The sequence below is a fragment of the Vanacampus margaritifer genome, chromosome 11 (assembly GCF_051991255.1).
Source record: "Vanacampus margaritifer isolate UIUO_Vmar chromosome 11, RoL_Vmar_1.0, whole genome shotgun sequence".
In the NCBI taxonomy this organism is placed as follows: Eukaryota; Metazoa; Chordata; class Actinopteri; order Syngnathiformes; family Syngnathidae; genus Vanacampus; species Vanacampus margaritifer.
In genome coordinates, this window is record NC_135442.1 from 3,254,779 (window position 1) to 3,278,588 (window position 23,810).

General features: G+C 40.2%; 1 protein-coding gene across 11 annotated transcripts in view; it reads right to left on the bottom strand.

Annotated features, from left to right (window-relative positions):
- The window catches only part of lrp1bb (low density lipoprotein receptor-related protein 1Bb), a 258,634-nt gene that overhangs the window by 126,981 nt on the left and 107,843 nt on the right, over window positions 1–23,810 (bottom strand). For all 11 annotated transcript variants that reach the window (XM_077579279.1, XM_077579277.1, XM_077579282.1 and 8 more), the window contains 9 exons: window positions 23,380–23,542; window positions 16,371–16,593; window positions 14,621–14,822; window positions 13,333–13,476; window positions 11,902–12,138; window positions 11,480–11,660; window positions 6,416–6,635; window positions 5,681–5,870; window positions 279–401 (listed from right to left, as the gene is read on the bottom strand). In XM_077579279.1, coding sequence (XP_077435405.1) covers window positions 279–401; window positions 5,681–5,870; window positions 6,416–6,635; window positions 11,480–11,660; window positions 11,902–12,138; window positions 13,333–13,476; window positions 14,621–14,822; window positions 16,371–16,593; window positions 23,380–23,542 — 1,683 coding nt within the window. The remainder of the gene's footprint in view (window positions 1–278; window positions 402–5,680; window positions 5,871–6,415; window positions 6,636–11,479; window positions 11,661–11,901; window positions 12,139–13,332; window positions 13,477–14,620; window positions 14,823–16,370; window positions 16,594–23,379; window positions 23,543–23,810) is intronic.

Here is a 23,810-nt window from a genome sequence, read left to right on the forward strand (position 1 = left end):
GAATTGGTTTAGTGGACATTATTGGCATAGCTATGATGATGTAAAAAAACATGCTAATAATGTGTTACGACCTCACGGGTAACCACTGGGATTTGAATATAGGATAGAGAAACACATTGGGAGGATTTGGCCACTTAATGAATATGTTCCTCAAGTGATTTGCATTGGAGGAGAGGCAGCTATTAGTTGCTCTTTCCCCCGTCGAATGGAAGGATTACAGCGCACTGGGAAAAGACGATTTTAAGCCTCTTGCTCCGTCGGACTCATTTTCCTCTCACCTGCACAGGTGACATTGTTCTTCTCCAGAACCTGGTTGTCAGCGCAGGCACAAACTCGGCCTCCTGGGATGGCGAGGCAGAGGGTAGCACAGCCGCCATAATTCAAACTGCAAGCGTTGTCACCTGGGGACACAAAAAAAGACGAGATCCTAAATAAGGTGGCGGTCTCATTTGAAGTCCCAGTAAAGTGAAAATAAATGTGTCGTCTGCATTTGACACAGCACCACCGCGCACCTCGCTTTTTTTGCTGTCTCTCTGTGATGTGTATGCACTCACAGCAAACAACGAGGCACTCTAAAGCAGCCACGCCAGGATGCATTTTCGGTTTGAAAAAATAGCACAGAGTGCACATTGCAATTGTGCCGGATAAATGCTGATGCGAACCAAGAACCAGGGTAGTTTTGTTTTATTGGCTTGGTTAACAATTATCAATACAAAAGTAACAATGAACGACTTTTTAGTTTGAATTTTTACAAAAGCAGTATTTTTTTCCCCTACATTTAAACTTTGCATAGTAGCAAACTGTATTTTCTTCTCTCGAAACATGAGTGAGATTTTGGGCTCCCAGTAGCGATTTTGCCGGCTAAAATGACACATTTGGTTTGTCCAATATCGATCAGTAGGAAGTGCAACTGTGTAGACTCATTTTCACCTTTGAAAAAAGTCTGACTGCGCTTATCAGCCTAGGCTAATCACTTAGCAGCTAGCCACCAACCGCTAACACTGGGAACAGGCTACACTTTCTACAATGCCAGGATAATATATTACAAGTTTTTTTTTTAAGTGTCATTAATCAGCAATTGGAGATTATTTCAAGGTCAAGTCAGTATGTTGACGTTAGCCTTCTCCCTTTATGCTACACCCAAAATATCAGGAAAAGTTAAAAGGTGAAAAACTGTTTAATTAACGCTCTATTTCCAACAACTGAGCAGTTCTTTTCAATCTTTGCACTTTTTCAGTAATTATCTCCAAACATGTAGAATCTATTTAGAAACAAATTGCTTTTCAGGGGTCTTTAACGCCTTTCCAAGCCGTAAGTGCCATGGTTCAGTGAAAATTAAAGATTGCATTGATAACTATTCAATATCCTTGTCTTATATATGCAAGTTGGATGTCATAGTCTCTAAAAAAAAAGCATGAAAAGAAAATTAAACTTTCCTGTCAAGAGACATTGCAAATTTGCTTGCGGGCAGATATGGAAAACAAACAGCCGTATGCAACTTATTTTTCATTGCAACAGCAAAGAGACAGTGCCTGAGTCAATAAGATAATTTATTCTTGGATTAGTCTTGAGTCAAGTAATTATTCTAAAAGTACTTATTATAGCATGTGACATCAAAAGTAGAGATATGTTTTGCATGGTGCATTCTATATGTTTTGGCTTTGAAGACATTTAACATTTTCAATTTATATTTTTACTGTTTATGAATTTACTTTTAAACATATATTGGAATATAACTGTGATGATGTTGTTGCGAAGTATATTGGTACTTTTTCACTCCCTGCCAGCTGGTGAGATAGGAATGTGATGGGAGTAAAATTCTCAAGTTCTCATGAAGATAACACTGTTGGGCTGAGGGAGTCTAGGGTCTAATGGCATTACCTGTCTAATCATATATTTCCGGCTTGGACGGGGAACTGGAGTAAACATGTCAGTAAATCACTTGTCTGTCTATTATAATTACTAACCCTTTGTCCAGCCTCAGAGGAGGAGTATGCTTTTTTTCATCTATAAAACGACTGTGTGTTTTCATATTGACACACTCGAGGCTTAACATCACATTTGAATGTAAGCATTTTCTCTGGTGTCTTTTAGAAGCTTCTAAAATAAACTCTTTGCAAAGAAGGCTTTTTCATCAGATCTCTTATCCAATTATTTTGAACACGCAAAGATTACACTTAATATAGTGATCAACTAATACCTTCAGCATCCACAAAGAGTATTTATAGCAATCACATTCATGTTGCTTTTAAATCCGAAGCATGATATTTTTAAATGTGTACATTTGGGTGCGAAGAGAACACAGAAGAGAACAAAAGAAAAGCCTGCTGCGCGGACGGGTTGCGTCCGTCCTCCACCGCCAGCCGTATCCGTTACCTCTGCTATCTGCACTTTTCAGCTTCCTAACAGCGTGAATCCATCATCATTTGCGCGAGAGCGAGGACGCCTTCCTTGGCCACCCGATGTATGCTAACTTCACAGAGCGGAGGCTCAAGAGATTCCCGAGTGTCTGTCATGCCATTTTACACCACGGCTTACAATGCCAACTTTGCTTCCGCTATGCAGATTTTTTGGGCATGTTTTTGTAGGTGTTCTCTTTTAAAGAAGTGTAGCGTTGCGTGGGTGAAATATATATTATCACCTGCAACCACTCTTTGGTGCAAAGCTGTCCAAACTTTTTCCTAAGGGGGCTGCAGACAGACAAATTGAAGAATATTCTTCACCTTGCATTTATGTGGCATGCTAAAACCAATCCCTGAAGAAATTATAAAAGGTTTTACATATAAGAGCTCCTCTGAGCAACAACCAAATCCCTTCCCCACATTTCGAACCAAGACCAAGCGCAATCTGTAGTAAACAGACAATCTTTAAAGACCCAGTAGAGTGAATTCAGAGATTTGATTCTAATGACATAAACCACGTTTGTTTTTGTGACCGCCTGGTCTCGTCAGACCGGTCCCGCCCTTAAGTCTACTAATCAGCTCCCTCAGCCATTGGTGATCCTCATTGTCTTGTCAGTTGCTAAATAATTAGGTAGGGGCTAATTTTCAGTTGTTGTCCCAATCAAGTTCGCATATATGAGTCGCTTCCCAGTTTTGGTTTGCAACTTTTCCTCTTGGTTTTTGGACTTCTATGATTCCACATGCCTTGTTTGACTTTTTGTTTTGAGAAAATAAATACATTTGGTTGAGTACATCCGACATGTACTCCTGCCTTGTCTCCTTGCTGACCTGCATTTGGGTTCTCTAGCCCACGCCAATCACGACAATTATATTTTTTATGGCTGACCATATGTAGGCATAAAGACCGTCAAGTGGGGTGTGGCTTTGGCATATTCAGCCGATACGCCCACTGCATTAAAGAGCTGAGACACGGGCTTGATTTTCCACAATGTTTGAGGACTTATTTCATATACTTGGCCATTTTTTGGGGCCGCATTCTTAACGCCACTCTTCTCTTTGGTGTGTCAAATTTATGAGACATATTTTCAATTTACAAGGAATTTAATGTGTTTGTTTACTTGAGGATCATTAAAGTATTAAGCTCATCATTATTATGCAAATCTGACCTTGATATGGAGCCCAAAGTGAAGTAAACAATTTTTCCCTCTCAATTTTTTTTATTTCTGGGGGATTATAAGGAGATTTTGTTACTATTTTAACTGTGACTAATTGATGACATCTTTATCAACCCAATTTATTAGTATTATTTTGTATTTTATTTTATTTTATTTTAATATTATTATTATTATTATTATTATTAGTGGTATTAGTAGTAGTTGCCAGTTACACCAATGAGGGATGTGGGTCTTGCAGCCCCCCACTTTCTAACACCCCAACATTTAATGATGAATTCCCCCCCCCCCCCCCCCAACCACACCCTCTTTTTTAAACATTTGATTCATGTCAAATGTTTTTTTTTATGTGTGCGGCCTGCAGGCTGGACTTTGAACACCTCTGCATTGGCGCCTAAAATTGTCTCTGGTAATTAGCCCATATTATAATTAGTGTTGTTCTGATACCGATATTGGTATCGGCAGATAGCCCGATACTGCATTAAAACAGTGGTATTGGTATTGGTGAGTACTAACAAGTAACATATATTAATTCTGACACTAATATAAGACTTTGGATGCAGCATCTTGTGTCTTGCTCATGCACGACATTCACTGATGTGTGACATGTTCACTGCATGCCGAGCTAAGATATCCTATTGGGCCTTAAATACTCTGAACCGATGGCAGGACAGCTTTTTCATGTTGAGAAAAAAACTAACAAACGTAGGTATTGAAGACATTTAATATTTTCAATTTGATGTTTTACTGTTTATTAATTTACTTATAGGCATATCAATGTGATATAATCATGAGTGTTTAATAGAATACAGTGGAATAATGATTTTGTGAACTTTATTTTATCCTCTCACCCTCAAAGCTATTGAAGATAGGAATGTGCATGATGTTATTTAGAGCCTTTTGGCATTGGAGTCTAAAAGTCTGGGGTTAGATCCTAATTGCATTTGTTCCCCCAGTCAAGAAGGGAAACTGTATGTAAATGTCTGTTTACTAATAAGATTACACCTTTGGCCAACCTGGAATCAACATGTCTGTATGTAAACGTCTGCTTACTAACAACATTACACATTTGTTCACTAGGAGATGACATGTCTGCCCTTTGTTCAATCAAGAGCCGGGAGGAGGAACCTTTTATCTTTTTTGTATAAATGAGTCGATGTTCTGTAAATTGTCACACACTTGGGGGAATCCACGTTGCATTCTGATGTGGTGTCCTGACTGTGTCTTTAGAGGCCTCTAAATAAATTCTTGCAAGAAAACTTCTTCATCAGATCCTGAATACAATTATTTTGGACACGCAAAGATTACACTTAAAATAGTAATCAAAATATTCCTTCAGTATCGGTATGGTATCGGCAGGTCTCGGACTCGAAATCGGGGGCCAAATAATGGTATCGGAACAACACTAATTATAATATGAACTGATCTCAAAAGGATGAAACCAGTATAAGAAAGTATGAAAAATCCAAAAGAAACATAAAGGCCACATTTGTACACAGCTCTTCTAGTGGTCAGGTGTCGCTCCTGCCATGGCCAGTGGGCAGTGACTGAACGTGCGACGATGATAAATGAAGATTTGATGTTCTTGTCTCACGGACGTCACATTTAAGCGGCGCCTCACAACTCAAGCAGTTAATGTAGCCTTTAATGGCGTCATTGAACAGTACAAGCTGCCGGAATGTCTCCCACACTTTGCTTTTTGTTTTGTTTTTTGGGAGTGGGAAATGGCCACTGACTGCTTAGTCAACTAGTACAATATCAGCTAAAGTCAAGCTTTGTGAAATATGAATTTCATTATTAATAATAATAACTAGTAATGACATCGACAAAAGCAGCGCCATGAACTAGCAAGTTTGTATCTGTTTGCAACGTTCCAGTTTGAGGTTATTTATTCTCTTTCACACGGCTGGCCTGTCAACTTTTTGATCTGACACTTGGTGTTTTGTAATGAACTTTCCGACCCAGTACACCGGGTGAAGACTCACGCATCGCTAATATCTGGACACATAGCAGAGACGGTCAATATGCAGTCCAACTTTGACTGTGTGGGTTGTTACGGTTCAGTGGCGCAGGATGAGGGGAGAGTAAAAGGGAAAAAGAGCCAACCTTGCTGACTTTGTGCGTCATAAACTCGCAGGCCAAATAATGGTGGCCTCTCACTTCGCAGCACATTGACATCCCCGGTAGACAAGTCCAGCTGGAAGACGGACGCGTTCATGTACTCCGTCCAAAAGATGAAATTGCGATAATGGGATATTCCAAACGGGTGATTTAGCTCTTTTCCGTTGTAGACCACCTGCAATGAAAAGTAGATCAACACTGTCATCGGAAATATTGCGCTCTAAAAAGTGTTGGGTCGTTTCCGCCGGGTAGCTGCGGATTTTGAGCAGAATGGGTTACTTTTTTCCAAGGTTGGGTTAATTATTTGGACTCAGCAGATTGGATTTGAGTTCAAAGCAAACACGGTGAAGCATTTGGCTGTTGTGCTGCACACAAATAAAACAAGCTGCCAACAAAGGGGAAGCCAGCCCCAAGTGTAAAGGCTTTTAAATTCAGGTTAAAAACTTATGTGAAGCACAATGAGTTACCTAAATAAATAAAGCTGTCTTGCCTTGCCTTGCTTTGATAACCAAGTAAACCATTTATTGGTAGATTAAACTCATCAGTATGGGTAGTTTTTTGTTGGATACAAATCTTGACCCAACGTGCTAGGCCAAATCCTCAACCCAACATTGGCTGTGTCCTTATTGGACCCAGTGCTTTGTAAGTTAGCTCAACTAAATTGGGTTACTTTCAACCGAGCCGTTTTAAGAGTGCGGTGATTTGACGGTAACTACTCACCATTCGGCCAGTGCCGTTAAGGTAAATCTTTTCAATGTGATCATAGTAGGCGTCGCACCAGTACATGCTACTGGAGCTGTGGTCCAGGGTCAAGCCGTTGGGCCACAGCATGTTTGTGGTGACAAAAATGCGCCGGTTTGAACCGTCCATCCAGGCTTTTTCGATCCTCCCGATGCTGTCGTTGACCTCGTCTTCTTCCCAGTCCGTCCAGTACATCCAGCTAGCATGAGCACAAAAACACAATCAAACAATACTGCCGATGACTACTTTTATTGGAATACATGCTTGAGACTTTCGTTATATAGTCTGCCGACAATGTTGCGTTCAAATATAGCATATTTTTGGGACCCTAAATCACGCTGGAGTCTAAGTTGCATGATTGCATCAGTCAAAAAATGCATAGTCAAGAAGAAAACAACATGTATGTCACTCAAGAGTGTAAGTGGCATTTTTGGGAGAAATTGATTGTACAAGAACCGATACCAAGAAGAGAAGAGCTTGGACTGGCACCCCAAATCCTTAACTCATTCACTGCCATAAATTCATTTAAAAAAAAAAAATTAAATTAGGGGTAAGAGCCAATGAAATTTTTTAAATTGTAATTAATCGCATGACTTCACTAGTAAACCCACAATTAATCACACATTTTATATCTGTTCTAAATGTACAATAAAAAAATTCTAGTTTTTCATACTCTTGTAAACAAACGTGGAAAAAAATGTAAAACTAATAGAAATAGTTCAAATTAATTTTTGACGTTTATAGCCGTCAATGGCAGTGAATCAATAAAAAAAAAAAAGAAGAAAAAAATGTAAAAAATTTGGGGCGTCAGGCGATTAAAGTTTTTAATCGTAATTAATCGCATGACTTCAGTAGTTAACTCGCGATTGATTACAAATTTCATATCTGTTCTAAATGTACAATAAAAAATTATAGGTTTTCAAACTCTTGTTAACAAAAGTGGGGAACAAATGTTAAACGAATAGAAATAGTTCAAATGAATTTTTGACGTTTATACCCGTCAATGGCAGTGAATGAGCTAACAACATTGACAGCCGTAAACAAATGATCATAACTTCCGATTCAAACCTACAGAACAGTTTTTAATTTTAGTGTAAAATGGCTAACCTTCACTAGAATCCTATGTCACATTGTGGCCAATTGTAGAATCCTGTTCGGTTATTTCACCTTTTGGTGCTGCACATAATAAATCCTTGTTGTGGCGGAAGCCGCGTGCTAAACTAGTGATATGTCACACATTAGTTGCCATGACTACTAATTCTTCTTCTTCTTCAATAGAAGTATGAGGATGTTATATGCTAAAGAAGGTGGCAGGAATACACCAAATCTATTTGCAAACCGCCAAAAGATAGCAGAGTTTAAGTCACTGGACAAGCCAAACTATGAGAAAAAAAATGGATTTATAGTCAGAAAATAAGGGTATGTTGATTAAAAGGTGACGACATCGCCACATAGATGCTAATTGTTATTGTTTGTTGTTAATGTGAGTTCACCGGCCCGGCATGTATCTCAAGGTACAGCTCAGGTCGTGTCACTCGTATCTCAAGGCCCAACAGCATCGGCTTACTTTCAGACCATACAAAATCCAAGTCAATTATTGTCATAAGAGGCAAAACAAAGCAGAAATGTGCGTGACACGCAAAGAGAGGCAGTTCATTCCAACTGTCTGCAAATGATGAAGCCTCGCCCGTATTTCTTGACACATCGACTGTTAGTTCCTTTGATATTTATCAATCAATATATCTGAGAGCATACGTAGGCTTGAAAGGGATCCTTCTCATACCTGAGTGACATGCCTCGCCGGGGGTTTTGTTCCTGCGAACCCTTGGGACTGATGATTGCCCCCCCCCCCCTCGCCTTGCTTTGATTCCAACAGAGAACACACCCTTGACTGCCAAATGCCAGATACAACCGCTGCTTCAGAAAACTGAAATTAACTTCACAACCGGCACATCCCGAAAGAAATATGAATAAATTGGAATCAAGATTTCCCTGATGTAAAAGCATATAATTAAAAAACCCTGGCAAAGAAAAGCGAGCATGTTGTAGCGTCGCAAATCACTCACGCTTAGCAAGTTAAAAAGATGCTCCGCTGCACTTCATCACATCAAGCATTACCGAGCAAAAGTTTGCAGTCGCGTATCCCAAGGATGGAACTCGCAACGGACTTGTTGTGCGGGTCAACGATTTGACGTGATCTGTTTTCTAGTAAGCGCGCTCGGGGGATTTGTTCCTTTTGAGCGTTTGTCGAGCGAGCCGTGTGGCCTCCCGCTTCTCATCACTGCATCGCTGATGGAGGGCCGGCGGAAGGAAGATGAAAGGGAATCCAAAATGGAGGTGAATGACGACTGCCTATGTTTCCAAGTCATCTGGATGACCCCCCCATGAATTATTCAGTGGCAAAAGCAAACACACGCACACAAGAAGGCACGCGCGCATCCTATTAGGCTGGCAATTGGGAACGACATAGTTGTGATATCTGAATATAACACTGGCCGCATATTTTATTTCATGTGGTTGCTGCCGTGAATGAAAACCCCAACAAAAAGTGAGCTCATTGCCGTCAGTACATTGTGAAGGTGTACAGTACACTCCAAAGAACTGCGTATGTGTATGAGTACAGTATAGTATACCATATCAGTTCATTAAAATGTACACATCAAATCCCTGTTGGATGGTGACATTGCATCACTTTGGACTTGATAGCACTACAGCTTTTGAGTAAAAAAACATTAGGGGGTGAAACTTATCTTCCTACGTCAATAATGAGGGGAAAAAAAATGTCACCATGTTGGAAGTCGGACAAATTTAGCACCTCACACTCAAACAGATTATGTACATGTATGGCATAAACTACTGATGGGCGAGTACTATCCCGGGTATCAGTATTGGGCTGATACTGGCCTTATTTTAAGGTATCAGGTATTCATGGAGACTGACAAAACCATTGATACAGTACTTAACTCATTCGAACCCAAAAACCTGTAAATATGTTTTTTAATACTTTTTCCTTCACTCCCAAAAACAAACGTATAATTTTTTTTTTAGTTTTTTATGTAAGAGCATAACTTTGATGCAGCTTATGACCTGAAGAGGTGGCTTAAAGCAATGGTAGTTATTACAACAAAAAAACGGCCAGTGGGTGGCAGCAGAGTATAAGAGACCAACCATGGCCACGTTACAGCAAGGTCTTTTTGCTAGTATTTTCAACAGGAATGTGAATAATGATGAAACTTCTTCTTCTAATGCTAAATGCTGCAAAATGGAAATAGATACAAATCCACATTTTTTTTCCTGATGAAAGATGAGACTGTAATCTTTCTTTTGTTCCATGTTTTTATAGCAATTGAACTACTTCACTAATACAGCAAAGGGGGTTGCTTCAGTAAAAATGGCTGCGAGTGAATGAGTTGGGGGGGGGGGGGGTGTCTGACATTGAAGAAGTCCTCCTTGACAGTACATGGCGCTATACTGAGGCAGTTTGACTCAAAAAATTCACAAAAATAAATAAAAATAGTCTTTGTTCATAATTTCTTGGCATTGCATTCAATTCAATTCAACGAAAATCAACACTTTGACAATGGGCACCAAATCACCTAGTGTGATTTACAGATATCAATTTGTCATTTGTTACCAACTGGTGTGTCCATTACAGTATATTCGTGTCGTATCTAAAGACAGAGACAGATGTCAAATCCACGGGGACTCAATTTGAATAATCCACAACAGTCTCATCTCTTTCAAACTACTTCCTGTGAGTTTAAGGGATCTAACATCCTCAAGCGTAGCCTAGCGGAGATGCCTGGTCCGCTTAGTGCCAACTGAGTGTAACAAATACTGAGCAGCATGAGCAGCTTTAGCAGGCGCCTGCATCTGACTTGAAACTTGTCAGCAATGAAGCGTGTTGGAACCGCGACGCCACACACGCTCAAAAGGAGCCATTTCCTCGTTACACCGTTCAGCCTCGGTCAACAAGCGACCACCAGAATTACGGGCTACGATTGTAATCCACGCAATCTGGTGATAAATTAACTGGAAAAACAAAAAGCATGGTTGGATTATTCATTTTACGAACATTAGGGTCTCTAATTACTGGTTTGCTACTGATATGATCAGCTTGTAATTAACAATGTGATGTGGATGTTCGATCTCTGCATACAAATTGACAACTGTGCTAGGTCGGTATAAACCTGCAAAACAGATGCTTTGCAACATATGCACATCACAAATGCTTTCAAAAACAACAACAGATTTCACAAATAAGCAAATATTATAACTGCGTGGGGAATTTTTGAAACAGATTGTTATTTGTTTATTGACAATGTCAGTCATTTATTAGTGATGAAAAATAGGTTCAATGAAAACCAGGATTTGAGTGACATGGGAGTTTATAATGTGAAAAATGATGAAAGCGTTGATATCTTTGCTTCATTTAGCGTCAGAACTCGTTAAATCATACCAAATCCCAAATATTCAAATTCCACAGACAGAGCTGAGGCAAGTGCTGGTTTATGGCTGAAGCCTAACCCTAACCCTAACCCTTTATTATTAATACAACAACAAAATATTACATTTGAAAACACACAAAATGATTCAAAAGTCATATATAATTTTCCCATCAAAGTTTGTGCAAGTAATCCAAGACCGATATCGTTTAATTGGAAATACTTGAATACATGCAACGGCATAGAAATGGTTTGCCGTGACTGAATTGATATCAATTAAGAGACAATCTACGCAATTTGTGGAAAACTTTAATGGAGTGCTGCAGTGAGGTTAATTATCATCTCGGCTGGTGTTCTACTCCATGCTTCAATTTACAAAGGAAATAATGTGTATTAGGGCGACGGAAGAAGTCATCAAGTGGGTTAACTGTGGCTAATGAGCTGGTGGTGGTGGTTCATCTCCGAGAACATAGACAAGCACCCAATCTCTAACTCACTATTACAAAAGTACTTTTACCATCACACACTTTAATCTTGGGCAAATGTTTTCGACTTGAGTTTCAGACTCTACATTATGTGATCAAACAGCTTTCTTTACCTGTTTAGAGGGTCAACCACAATGGCCCGAGGATGCGACATGTTCCCTTCCAAGAGAGTCTTCCTGGTCTCGGAGGCACTCTGCAACCTGGCAACACTGATTGTCTTCCTGTAGCCATCGTTGGTCCAGTACAAATTATTACCGATCCAGTCCACTGAGATTCCTTCAACATTGTCGAGTTCTACAACAGAACATTTAGAATGAATTCAGAAACACAATAACTCGGAGAAGTAAAGTGAGGTTTTAAATCAATAAAGTATCACCAGACAGGGCAAACAAGCAGATTTCAGTGTGTGGAGTAGTACATTTTGAGTACACATCGAATGTTTTGAGAAGATTAAATGCTTGCAAGATGTACTGTAGGCTTTACAGTCATTGGAAATTCTGAATGTGCTATAAAAGAAAAACAATTTTTGACTAACCATCGTTAAGTATCGTTTCCCTGCTGCTCCCATCGATGTTCTGCCTTCCAATGAGGAAACTGGTGGTGTCAGCAAAGTAAATATGTCCTGATGCTGCATGGTAGTCGATAGCTCGAGGGTTGACCAGATCCTCAATTTGCACCATATGCTCATCACTAGATTTAACGTTCATATCCAAACCTTGGATGACACCGGGACGCCCCTTGCCGTAAAACAGGAAGAGATTGTTTTGAGGCTCTAAAAGGGAACAAAAGGAGAGACCGTTTTCTGTTATTGGAAATTAATTACCGTGATTCGTCAGTGCTGAACCAAGTAATAAGCTCTTTCATCAAGAGCATTGTTCTCTAGTCCAACCCATTCACTTTATTGGAGTCAATAGCCAGTGCCAATGACTCTTCTTTCCCATCTCAGTCATCCTTGCGGTAAAAAGTTGCCTGGCAGTATAAGAAAGAAAACACCAAGACAAACAGACAAAGACAAATACTTACCTTGGATGTGAATATTGTCTCTGATCTAAAATAACACGGCATCTGCATAAAAGGACAGAGTGGAGAAGACTAGAAAGCTGACGGAGCTCCTTTGTGGCCTGCCAGCCGCATGGGGGCTCTACATACTCAAACCCTCGGCGAACCTCTAGAGAGGCGCGAGTAGGCGTGAAGGAGGGCTTCCAGAGAAAGAAGCGGACCTCTCCTTGCTCTCAATGGCAACCCATGAGACTACAACGCTGAGGGTGAGGACCACACATGCCTCAATTCAATTTATCATTTTGTGAGGGAGAAAGCAACTACCCAGGAGACAATTAAGCCTTGCAAGAGACCCAGATATCAAACTTGAGTGTGACCGCTGTAAGAAGCACGACCATTTAGCAACACCATCTCATTATGTTTAGGAAGCAAAAAAAAAGAGAGTGCAAAGAGGCATAAAAAAGATCACTTGTGCCATCAGATCATTTGTAATGGGGGTATAAATCAAAATGTGTCAGAGCAAAACCTCCTGACGCTTTGTTACCCAAAATGTAACTTAGCCCCCCCCCCCCCCCCCACATACATCCACCTCCCTCCAAATGGGACTTGAATTTGATTTACTGCTTTTAATGTCAACCACACAATCTTCCGTCATTGATCAGCCTGGTCAACAAACCCAGACAAAGTTAAAATATTATTTTGGCGATAATCAATCAAACCAGCAGTGTGATGATAGCACTAAATCGTTTTTGAAATGATCTGTGTCCAACAGCACACTTCTTAATCAATGTCAGTCTACGGCAGATTAATGCACCGTCTGCTCTGTTATGACCTTATGTTGTCCTTTTCAGACATTCATTACAAGCGCTTCCAATTAGCTCTGTTAGTGACAGACCTTAATGATAAAAAAAAAAAAAAAAAAAAAGCTTTAAAGGATATATTGTATTTTTAAGTAGGACAAACTTACTTTTACAGGACTGTCCGTCAGAACCAAGGCTGTAGCCAACACGGCAATGGCACGTTCTGGACTTGTAGCTGCCGCTCAGAAGGCAAATATGCGAGCATCCACCCAATTTGCCAAAGGAATTCATTTCACATGCATGAGACTTAACTGTGGACAAAATCAGAGCATATTGTAGAAAGACAACAAAACACTACTGTGTTAAAGCCCGCATCCCACTGAGGGGGCAAACATTTGCAACAGTAACAAATGCTGATTTCACGTCGTTCAAGGTTGCAGCATTTCCTAAACGTTCTCTAAACAGTCTTAATGGTTTTCTAAACAGTCTTAATGGTCTTGTACATGCAATAATAAAAACCATCAAGGCTGTTTAGAGAACTATTAAGACTGTTTTGAGAACGTTTAGGAAACGCTGTGACCTTGAACGAACCCTGACGTGAAATCAACATTCGCTAGCGTCACAAACGTTCATCCCTCAGTTGGTTATGGATTTACAGGGTTGAAACGATTTGTTAACGAGTACAGTGAGTTCTTGACTTAACCGCTGCGCAATGATAATTATCGCTTGAAGTCACTTCGTCTTCAATCACATGTTTTGGTATTCACAACACGGAGGCCCCGTTGAAATCAGCAGGTGGCCTGTCGGTGCAGCAAACTAGCTTCGGTGCCTCAAGCGTGTAAAAATATTTGAATAAAAATGAGAGCGGTAGCACGGTCACTTGAAAAATATGCAAGTCTATCGGCAAATATAACAAAAGTGCTATGAAGGCCCATCTGAAAAGGCATTCGCTAACGTTAGCTGATCAACAGCCTCAAGCCTCACGTCAGCGAATTCACCAAACACCCTCCGGCAACAGTGAAACGACAAAGGATGACAGACGGGGTTTGATCAATAACCGCGTTATTGTGAAAAAGAATGTCGCCAACAACTAGTGTTTCGTTTAAGCCTTTATCTCATAGACACGCGCAAACTCTTATTCCTGCTTCCAGTCGTCTCCCCACGAATTACACTCAGACACCTTCACAGTGTCACAGACTGTCGGAATTTCAAAATCTTATCTGCCTGTCTTTGAGGCCATAGAGGCATGTGGACATGATTTGACAAACAAATCAGGGAGTGAGGCCAGTGCAACTGAGGACACGGCAGTCAGTGTTAACAACTGAAAAAAATATCGTCATTATCATTTTCAAAGTCGACTCGACTATGATCACCTTGGCTTGAACTAAAAATACAAATATCTGAACTTGTTCAACCCCTTGCGCACACTTCCTGTATACAGAACATGCGGCTTACCTTTGGGTTGAGTGAGTTTGTGGTAAACACGGAGTGCCTGCGTATTTCCCAGACTTGCGAGAGTCTTGAGCTCTGCTGTGACATTGAACCTGTGGATTTGCAGCAGCGCCACATTGAAAGTCCCTTTCGAAGGTTCAGAGTGGGTCACCTCGGTAGCGTAGACAAAGTTCTCAAACACGGCTAAAGCATAAATATTTGACACCTGGGAAAAAAACACATCATCACATGAGCTTTTTTTTTTATTATACCATAAACCTAAAAGGAAGCCCAGCTAGGTGGCTCAAATCATGCAGACTGTCAAGGTGGAGCAACATTTGGCAGGCCCCAGGCTGGACCGAGAAGCTGGACAACCCGGCGGGGCTGACACTGGCTTGATACCTCGGCATCCATGCTACATTTAGCAGGCTGACCCCCACGAAAAGCGACATGACTGGCTGAGCCGTGTTCACAGGAAGTCGAGTTAAACTCAGGGGGCATGCGACGTGACATCGGATGCACACAGAAACACGAGTCCGAATAAATAAATAAACACGCAAATGTACTGTTCCACATCTCTTGACGATATCGGCCGAGTCATTCACATTTCACCTGCACAAACGCATATCATCGCTCTGGTTGGTGTCGCCACTTTATTAGAATTGAGACTTTTCAGCTTCATTCAATGATGTGCACTCTTTTCATTAACAAATTCTACAAAGATGACCCAAGGAAAGCAATTCACCACATTTTAATGAACTAAAATATGTTGCCGTTAAAAAAAAAAAAAAAGTGACGAAAATACTGTGGTCCTCAATTGCATAGGTACTGTACCTGCCTATATGGTGAACAAACACATCTGCTTTCATGCAGCACCAGAGGATGGTTAACTTAATGTAAACATTAAACCTAAGTTTGACAGGACAAAAGTGGCCTATAATGAAAACAGTCGGGGCCCTAAAATTGACCCCTGTGGAACACCATTCAACAGTGGAGCAATATTTTAATATGTTTTTTTAATTAATTTTTTTTATAATTTTTTTAATATGTTAACGGGTTATATCTTAACTTCTGTTTACTTTGTATATCTGTATGACAATTAAAGCGGGCCTTTGCATTTTTTTTAATCACTATTTTACACATTTGTTAAAACTGTCAGTATGGCCTGACATACTGATCCAGAAATGATCCAGAGACAAAACCAGGGTAACCAGAAAACAAAGTGGTACCTTGAAGGTTAACTTGCCTGAAAATTAAAAATGTTAACATATTACTAAAAAAACATTGCATTTACAGTAGATGAAGGTTTTTGGATGGAGACTGTTTGATTGTGGTACTGGTTTTGAGGACATAATTGGTGTCAATTGTAAATTCTGTTTTCTGACAATAATCAAATGAAAGTTTACAAGCGCACATGAACAGACTGCAGTCACACACTCGTGCATATAAAGAAGCCTTAAATGAGCCTATTCAAGCCTCTTTAACTACCTTTCTGTGCATTTGTGAGGCCTATCACTAACAGTATATCCTCCCTTCCGTATCTAGGCCAAACTAGTAAAAAGAATCATCAAACCGAAACCTGTTCATGTAATACACATCGTTCTTGCATGAATATGTAGATCCGTGTTCTTATTAAGCAACTGTATGCTATCGTGAGCTGACCTTTTATGTCAACATGACAAGTGAATTCATAAGCGAGACGCAGTACTAGGATGGCGCCACCTGTCTCATTGTGATAAAAAAATGGGGAGCAAAACAAAACGCATTCACTCACTTGGCTTCCCTGGATGATGTTGTGTCGGTTTTTGCCTTGGTAATCCACAACATCGATGTAATCCAGGTAGGCATCTGCCCAATAAACGAGTCTTTTGACCACATCCAATGCCACAGCTGTGGGCTGCTCGATATTATAATCCACCAAGCGGGTCCTGTTGCTGCCATCCATGTTGCAGCGCTCCACCTTGGCCACGTTCCCGTAGTCGGTGAAGAACATCATTCTGCAAATAGGCAAAGTAAAGTGGTGCCTTGAGATACAAGATACTTGTACAGTATGTCAAATCATCTCCTCCGATTGAAATGAAGAGAAAGGCTTTTAACTTTTTTTTTTTTTATGCAAGGACACACAGAAGGCTTTGATGCAGTTTCTGACATGAAGAGGTGGCTTAAAGCAATGGGAGTTATTTAATCAAAAACGACCAGCAGGTGGAAGCATAGTATAAGAGATTAGCCAGAGCCATGTTGCATCAAGCTCTTTTTGTCAGTGTTTTCACCAGGAATGTGAATATTGATGAAGCTTAGCTATATTCCAAATGCTAACTGCTGCAAAACGGAAACAGATACAAATATACTTTTTTTTCTAATGAAAGAGGAGACTCTAATCTTTCTTTTGGTATGTTTTTTATAGCAATAGAACACAATATTCTGCGGGTCTTGCAAAATCAGGTAAAAACAGCTGGAAACGAAGGTGGTTGCTGAATGGGAGTGAATGAGTTAATCAGCCTCCAAAGAAAACACACTAAAAGTTGTGAAATATGTTTTTAATGAGGGAGAAAGGCACACAATGTGATTGTGCAACGTCTCCTCTAAGTGACCCACTATTGTAATGTATTTTCAATCTACATAATGTGTTGATGCAACGGACGTGTTCAACGGGTTATAACATCGGAATTAATGAGTCCGTCCGTCTGAGGCATCTGCATTGTGTGTTAGCATTAAGATCTGTATTTTTGTTGTAATGACAAAGAGCGGCGCACATCACATTTCTGCACCCCAAAAAGTATTTGATCAGCTTTTCGTCTGTTCATGGTCACATCTGCAAAACTCAACCCAATCAGTCCCACAAGACCACTTTTTGTAAAGCTCAACAAAACAAGTCCTACTAGACCACTTGGCCTTCCAGAGGAAATAACAGATGCAAAGTGTGAAGCATGTAAACACGCTTTCTGACAAGCAGCAGCCTTTTCCAAAGCCTCTGTAACGAATGTGAAGGCCGTTACTAGTAGTGATGGGAAAATGAAGCTTCATGAAGCACTTGCGATACTTTTTGACTCCTCAAGATGGCACTCATGATTCAAAGATGCAATACAAATGTAATCAATTTTTATTGCACTTGCCTTTAGTTTTTAAACCAAGAGCACCATCTAGAGGAGTCAAAAAGTATCGCAAATGCTTCATGAAGCTTCATTTTTCCATCACTCGGCGTTAGCACTTTACACATGGTCAGGTCTTAATGCTGCCTCGACCAGGTTTCACACGTTATGCTTTGAATCAATGGATTTACATACTTGAGGGTATGCCACTTGAAGATTGTCGATTTTCATAATGATATGCTCACCTTCCTCTGAATGTTGTTTATTCGATGCTGTATTTGTCTTCAAAAAGGATAACATTATCCACTTTAGTTATTACTGCAAATCAAGACTTTTTGAAAGAAAAACTAGAGCAGAATGTTTTCTGCATATAATGGCTGTAATTTCCCAATGATAATACCGTAACTGCAAAATCAAAGCCGAGTTTATACACTTCAGTTATATTGTTTTATTTGGAATTGGTTGTGGTGGTGTATACAGGAAACAAAATAAAAACTGAATAAGTTGGAGTCTGCTCTTTGTAACGTAAAAGTGCCTTTTTCTTCATTACTGAAAGACAAATGCGGTGGAGAGAGAAAATCCAGAAGTGGAAGGATATCATGGAATTGTGGAATTACAAATGTCAGAGTGCTGGTTTAGACAGCTTGCAACGATACCCTCGTGTTAATGTAGGAGCTAGAAAAGGGATTCCAATTCCAATTAACAAATCACCTACTGGATAAAGCATCTCCCAATTTTGGGAAAAGGCATAAATGAAGTGGATGTTTGTTTGATGTTTATGTGGCAGCACTAACAATGCGTCTCTCTTTCACAGGCAGTTGTTATTGCTAATGTTAAGTGATGGATGAGTTTGGACGCACAGTACGCTGGGTATTGGAACGCTACAACCAATCACAGCAGCTACCAATCCAGAGTATTTTGTTACTGATGACTAAAATGAAGGCTGGCCTTAAGTTTGTCTTGCGATGAGCTATTTGTCTATTGGTCGATCGGCATGTCAGTCTATGTCAGACTAAATAAATATGAGAGCAGAGCGTTTTTATTTATTGCTTGATATTTAATTCTATTTACAGCTACATTTATTTTTTTGCATTTATTTCCACATTTATTAATTTTTTTGTGTTTTGATTTTTGGATTCATTATTTTTTTTTAAATTATATTCATTTTTATTTTTTATTTTTTATTATTTACTTATTTTTAATTTTTGGCAGTTTTGATCCTCCATACCAAACTGGACACTGATTGCTCGGGGAGGACAGATTAGTAAGGTATCTGGTGTGGCAGTAGTATGGGAGTGTTTTTACGATTATGAGCACAAGACATGCTACATTTTATTCCTTCTCTTTATACACTTGACATTACGAGATAATCCGTCAGCATAATCTTTCGAGACATCCGACAATGGGCCATTTGTTGACGTTGGTCACAACGGGGGAATTTGCGCACTTCCCTTAAACGTATGCACCGGGCTTAAGAAGCACTTGCTCAGTTGGAGAACATTCCATGTGAATGAATTAAATCATTGTCTTTTGAACACATCCTTACTTGGGATGATGACAAAATCTTTAATGTTCGCAGCCAAATTGGTTTCCACCAACATGTTTACTATTTGATGACTAACAGACAACAAATCTGGAATTGCTTCTCTCCTAATGTGAGCTATGTTAGCGCTACAGAAAATGGATGAATAGAATAGAATACAAAATAAGGGAAAAAAAGACTTTTGACAAATGAATGAATGAAAAGCCGTGTTGCTCGTAAGGCCACACGCAGATGGATCTTGATCACCTGAAGTTACTGTAACAGCAATTTCAATTTCTTCAACTGTAATTGTGGGATATTTAAAAAAGCGTGCAGCAGAGGACCTCGGGGTATGAAAGCAGAATGCACACGGGAGCCAACCCACTCAGTACCTTTAATACTGTGAGGGGGGTGTTGAAATCAATTCCAAAAGGCGCAGGGAGTCAGTTTCGCAGAAAACAGGTGTTCGCAGCACATTTGCTAAAGAGTCTCCATTACTTTGGACCGAAATTGAAACGCCCTGTGGATTTTGTGGTCCACTGAGAGCAAATCCAGGTTCAGTGTCTTGGCTCAAGGAAGACATGGTCACCAGGTGTGAGGATTGAACCCACAACCTCACTGATGGGAGACGGCCACTCTAACACTGAGCCATGCCGCCCCATAATTAATCATTTTAAAAGCCTTTTGTCAAGTTTTGTTGTTATTTTGTTGCTGAGTATATAAAAATAAGAGCATTTCTAAGTGATTTTTCTAAGTCTAGTCCAATGTGTGTACTCTCCTATTATTTTCACATTTGTCGGGCTACACTCACGTTGAGGGCTCTTAAACATCAACCAGTAATGAGCAACGATTCTGCAGCCAGCGAAAGCTTAAGAGATCGAGCTCAATGTGCCCATGTCAGGTCAGCGGAGAGAAGGGCTGGCCTCCAAACCGCAGATAAAAAAAAAAAAAAAAAAAAAAAAAGCAGCATCAGCAAATAAAACCACTCCCCAAACAGGTGCACATTCATGTAACATAAAGACGACGGCGTCCTCGGACCACAGAAGGTGCTGATTCAGAATTTGCCATTCAAGCTCAGATTACATGAGATGAATTTCAACAAAAAAAACACAAAATGACTGGCAAACAGTGTTTCCCTTTCATAAGGCATTTGCAATGTAGCAAACAAGCATATCTTACAAAAGTAACATTTGGAACACAAAATATGTACAGTATATAAAAAAAACTGACAAAACAGAGATTTGGTCATATTTATTATGTTATTTGTTTACAGTCCACTTTCATTGTGCATTATTCAAAAGAGTAGTTTCATTCATTTCATTGAGCTGCCTTCACGTTAATTCTTCACTTCTAATTCTGAATTAATAACCGAGGTCACGTCTGGTGTTCCTCAGGGCTCCGCACTTCAAGTTTTTGGGTACTTTTATTAATGATTTAGATTCAATAGTGCTATTTGTGTTAAGCTTTTTGTGGATGTCGCCAAACGTATTAAACTTATTCGTTATTTTAGTCGATATGATGATGTCAGCGATTTACAGTAATCTAATCTGATTACAATCACTAGAATTATAATATAATTCATATCTCATTTATATTATTATTATTATTTTTTTTAAGTGTTGTCAGTCTGCCGCTGCCTCTCCTACTGGGATAAACTTTTTTTCATCCACCTTGCACATCTGAAAAGGCCATTGGTCGACATTTCACACACAAGAGCGAGACAGGTGAGAAACTACAACATCTACATTATGAGCAACGTCACTCCACATTGCGGGCATTGCATTGATGAGCAATATAAGTGTGTTGCATAAGCAACACATCTGAAGTGGTAATTGAGATGTTAAAGTTGTATCAACAGAACAGAAATGTATTCTCCTCAATCATAAGCTGCTTGGAAGACTTGGTGACCAAATGTGTCATGCCCAAGGACCCCTTCGACAACCGTTTAATTTGCTGGTGTCAGTGTTCAACTTGTCAAAGTTGAAGATTTATTTATTTCCCTCTAAACCTGTAGCAAGTTCATTTCCATGGAGTGTGCCTATCCAGGCCGAGATGTAAGAAACAAGGACGCGGTCAAAACACGCAAGGGTGAAAGTCCCAATTTGCCGGATGATATACGGGCCGACATTCACCCGGGTAACGAGCTCAAGCTGACTGAAAGAATGAGGTCGGGAGTTTCCGCGGCAGGCAGCAGCCTTGACGTGAATCAATCCCAAATCATGTCATGTTCAAAGACGGCCGGTGTACGGTGAACAAACTCAATTCCGACGGGGGATGAACTGACAAGTAAGTGATCAGCAGTCCGTAAAGCACAAAGAGGATTCCAAACACTGGCAGCTGTTCAACATCGAGCAAAAAAAAAACAAAAAACCTGGCTTAGGGCTAATAGTCCATGTGATGATTTCTGTTATCATAGGTCAAATTAAAACTATCTCGTCTTATGTTAGTATGTTTAACTTTATTGGTCTACTTGAGCAAATAGCAAAAACACAAGGACTGAGATACCAGATACCCGGTTGGCCCAACCACTGTGACAGGCAGCATACAAGGAAAACGACAGCAATCATTCTCACTGCCTGATGTGCGCTTCTCAGTCCAATAGTAAAGAAAAACTACACACACAAAAGTCTATGGCTTTCCTAGTAAAACTTCACGACTGAAATTAAATTACAGCTCAGAAATTGCTTGGATCCTTTTTTTTTTTCCTGGCCTAGTCAAACATTCTGTGACCATCTGTTGCCAGGCAGAGTTCATATAGGGAGTCATCCTGATGGCCCAGTAGGCCAGTAATAAATATATACATTTTAAGAAGTCCACCAGGCTAAACAGCTAGTCTGGGAGCAGACAAGAACAGCAATTCAGTAAGACCGGCCAAAGAAAAATCCCTTAAAAGCCAACCTGTATGAATCAGAATTTGTCTGTCAAGCAGCTGACTTCTTCACTTGCTTTGTTCCCCCACTTAAAAGTAGCTACAAAGTCCTGTCATGTTTTTCAAACACTTCTGTGCGGCTGTTAAACCCTTTCCTGATTTCTTCTGGTTGTCAGCCCGTGGTTGACAGACTTCATTGGCAACATGCTCACAACTTGAGCAGCCACTCTAAAGTAAAGTTGCAAAAAACACATTTGTCAATCATATTATTCTGTGAGGGACAGCAATTACTCATTTGCGGCCAAGACGTGTAAAAACATTCTATTTAAAATATTGCCATTGTCCCAAAAACGTATTTATACGTTTTGCTAGCGCATACAAGAGGGCTTTGATGGAGCTTCTGACCTGAAGAGGTCGCTTAAAGCAATGGTAGTTATTACAAAAACAGCCAGCAGGTGGCAGCAGAGTATAAGATATTAACCAGGGCCATGTTGCAACAAGTTCTTTTCCCAGTGTTTTCAACAGGTTTGTGAATAATGATGAAACTTATATTCTATATTCTAATGCTAATTGCTACAAAACCGAAACAAATATAAATATACTTTTTTTCCTTATGAAAGAAGAGACTCTACTCTTTCTTTTGGTAGGTTCCATGTTTTTATAGCAATAGAACACAATACTCTGAGGGTGTGAGCTGCTCACAGCGCGTTACTTGGTTGTATTTTATAGTTCGAGGTGTCGGCCACTGTTCTGCTTGACATGTTTCTTTTCACAAAAAGCTCAATTTCTCTGTTTTTTGATCAGAAAGGCCCCGCACCCGTTTGTCAAATAGTTAATGGAAGACGGATTCAGGCTTTGCACCAGTGACAACCTCAACAATCATTAAAGGCTTCTCTTCCTCCATCCTGTGTTAGTTTACAACTTGGCTGCGGTTTTGAATGGGAACAATTCTCATTCATATGACTGACAAAAAAATGTTAAAAAATGCATGCACCGTTGCACAATTATTTCCCCTAAAACGGAAAATGCTGCTTGCTGAATTTCCTCACGAAATATGTAAGGTGACAAGTGTGACTGCAAATGTGTGTCTAGACAACAGAAGCATCACCAGGACGCAGAATAATTTAAATCCCTTCATTGTAACTCACTCACATTCTTCCAGACACTTCCTTTGTTAAGCATAGTAATTATTCCCTTCATCAATAATTTCCTCTTCTTTACAAACAAAGCCCCGATGTGTGATGATGAACGAGCCAGCGGCGCTTTTTGAGACGTGTTATGACACGGGCGGCGGCGCACTCACCCCGTGAGAGGATCCAGAGCTATTCCTTTGGGATTCAGCAGGTCTAGCTGGAGGAGAGTCACACACGTGTCGCCAGTCTGGTCACACACAAATATCTTGTCGGTGACCCGGTCAACAAAATAGAAGTTGCCCGTCAGCCAGTCGATAGCCATGTGCTCAGCATCTGTAATGAGGACAAAATAGCTGTAATAAACAACTTCCCGTGGCTGCTCCAAGCGTATGTCGCGCCTTCTAATGTCACTAAAACGTCCCCTTTCACACATAATGTGGCCATTCGGCATGCAGAATGGCCACGTTCGGAATTTAGAGCGCAGCCCAATTGTGCGTTTAGAGACCCGAGTTGTCGGATGGCTGCACAGCCGACGGTGCTGGTGCTTAAGAGATCTTTCCTCAGGGAGAAGATTGCCTTGAAAGGCAATATTAGGATGTGG